This window comes from Penaeus japonicus, unplaced genomic scaffold, assembly GCF_977035675.1.
Source record: "Penaeus japonicus unplaced genomic scaffold, GWHDUDI00000001_assembly GWHDUDI00000028, whole genome shotgun sequence".
In the NCBI taxonomy this organism is placed as follows: Eukaryota; Metazoa; Arthropoda; class Malacostraca; order Decapoda; family Penaeidae; genus Penaeus; species Penaeus japonicus.
The window spans coordinates 21,153,944-21,156,443 of record NW_028234430.1 but is presented as its reverse complement, the minus strand read 5'-3'; the positions used below and the strand labels follow the sequence as shown (position 1 = coordinate 21,156,443).

Genomic DNA, 2,500 nt, shown 5'->3' with positions numbered 1-2,500 from the left:
GAGGAAGAGCAGGGGGGTGGGAAGAGGAGGAGGAGGAGGAGGTGATGGAGGCGGAAGATGGAGAGAGGGAGGAAGAGCAGGGGATGGGAAGAGGAGGAGGAGGAGGAGGAAGGAGAATATGGAGAAAAGGAGGGAAGAGGAGTAGAAGGAGGAGGGAGAATATGGAGAAAAGGAGGGAAGAGTAGTAGAAGGAGGAGGGGGAAGATGGATAAAGAGGGAAGAGGGGGAGATGGAGAGAGGGAAGAGGGGTAGAAGGAGGAGGGAGAAGATGGATAAAGAGGGAAGAGGAGAAGGAAGAGGGATGGGGGAGAATGGGAAGAGGAGGAAGACATAGGGAGGGGGCGAAGAGAGGTGGAGGGGGAATCAGAAGAGAAGAATAGTGGTGGGGGATGAGGAGAAAGAGAAGGAGAAGGAAAAAGGGGAAAGAGAAGGAGGGGAAGAGGAAATTAGATATGTAGACGAGGAAGGGAGGGAGGAGAGGGGGGTGAAAAGAGAGAGGGAAAAAGAAGAAAGTGGGGAGATAGGGAGAGGGAAGGGGGAGATAAGGAAAGGGAGAAAAGTAGAGAATAGTCGAAGGGAGAGGGAGAAGGGGGGGGGGGGAGGAAGGGGATAAAAATAGTGATGATAATAATAACAAGAATAATGATGATAATGATAACAAGAATAATAATGATAATGATAGTAGTAGAATTAATGTTGATAATGATAGTGATAATGATAATGATGTTGAGGATGATGATAGTGATGCAGATAGAATGACAAAGATAATGATAGTAAGGAAAATAGTAAAAAAAAATATGATAATGATAGTAATTCAAATAATTATAATGATAATAATGATGACAATAATGATAATAATAAAAATAATGATACTAGTGATAATGATTATAACTTCCAGAGTGGAAATAAGGATAACAATAATAATGATAATAATAATAATGATAATAATAATAATAATAATAATAATAATAATAATAATGATAATGATGATGTTCATGATATTGATTATAATAATAATAATAATAATAATAATAATAATAATAACAATAATAATAATAATGATGATAATAATTATTATTATAATAATGATAATAATAGTAATGATAATAATATAATAATAATAATAATAATAATATTAATAATAATGGTGATTATGATAATAACAATAATAGCAATGATGATAGTAATGATGATAGTAATATTAACAACAATAATGATAACAATAATGAAGTGATGATTATAACAATGATAATGATAATCATAATAATAGTAATAATAAAAATTAAAATAGCAATAATAATGATGATGATGATAATGCCAGTGGTAATGTTAATATCAATCAAATATATTGTCCTCCCTACAAACCCCGAAAAAAGCTATACAGATTGCAATATAGCTTTTTTTATATTATATAGGAAGAAATTGTTGACTAGCTGTGTATCGCTTATTAACTAAGAACAAGATCGGTCATGCACATGTTATCAAAATCTAATCATGAATGTGCATGTATAAGGTCTGTAATAGATGGTGTTTTTTTAATCCATTAATTGACAAAGCAGTACTATGGAATTATATTGAGTAATAATCATATAATTTGATTGAGGTACCGAGGCTGAGGTACACCGTGCGTGGCAGGAAGGTAATGGGAGGATAGAATTAGTTAATTGATGGTATACATGCGTGTATATGTCAATAGATGTAGACTTGTGTGTGTGTGTATGTGTGTATATGTGTGTGTGTGTGTGTGTGTGTGTGTGTGTGTTTGTTTGAGTGTGTGTGTGTGTCTGTGTGTATTATAGCGTGCGTGTATGTGTAAGCGTAAGAGTTCAAATTCGGCCGTTAATATTGTGTTCCACAGTATAATGAAGAAAATAAAAACGTAACAAAGAGAAATTAAAAGATGAATAAAAATAACAACCTCGCGCACGTAGATCAAGAGAAAGGAGGGAGGGGGCAAGGGAGGGGGGGGGAGAAACACAGGAGCTATGGCTGAGGGGAAGAGGATTAAGGTTGCACGGGGGAGGGGCGGGAGGGGAGGGGAGGTGTGGCGGGGAGAGCCGCAGAGGGCAGAGCGCTGTTCAGATTCAGTCGCCTCCTCCCCGCCGCCCTGTTCACAAGCCACAATCCTCCAGCGCGCCTTTTCGCTCCGCTCGCACGCGGGGCCCTCGCCCGCCGCTAGAACTTCTCGTCTGGATTATATCTCTTGCTGCGAGAGATGCGTTTGGGGGGCTGGTAGTTTGCTTCTGCTGTCGAGGCGTGGGTGTGATTTCACTCATTACTGTAGGGAAGCCGAAGGACAAAGAGTGAAAATGGATTCATTGACGGGCCTGAAAAAGTGAGCTTCCGGACGTCGCTTCCGTTGTCTTTCTTTGAACATACCGCAGGTGAGGAAGGAAGGTGTTCGGACGCCTGCGCGATGGCTTCCCTGGAGCTGAATTGCAGCTTCCCGCCGAGCGAGCTGGCGTTGGAGGCGCCGTACAACCTGACGGCGGAGGCGGAG

General features: G+C 40.2%; 1 protein-coding gene across 1 annotated transcript in view; it reads left to right on the top strand.

The window, feature by feature from the left end:
• The first annotated feature begins 2,108 nt into the window (after positions 1–2,108).
• Positions 2,109–2,500, top strand: part of LOC122261313 (thyrotropin-releasing hormone receptor) — a 14,796-nt gene continuing 14,404 nt past the window's right edge. Inside the window, exon 1 of the mRNA XM_043028845.2 lies at positions 2,109–2,500. This exon is cut by the window's right edge and continues 801 nt beyond it. Coding sequence (XP_042884779.2) covers positions 2,417–2,500 — 84 coding nt within the window. The 5' untranslated portion in view covers positions 2,109–2,416.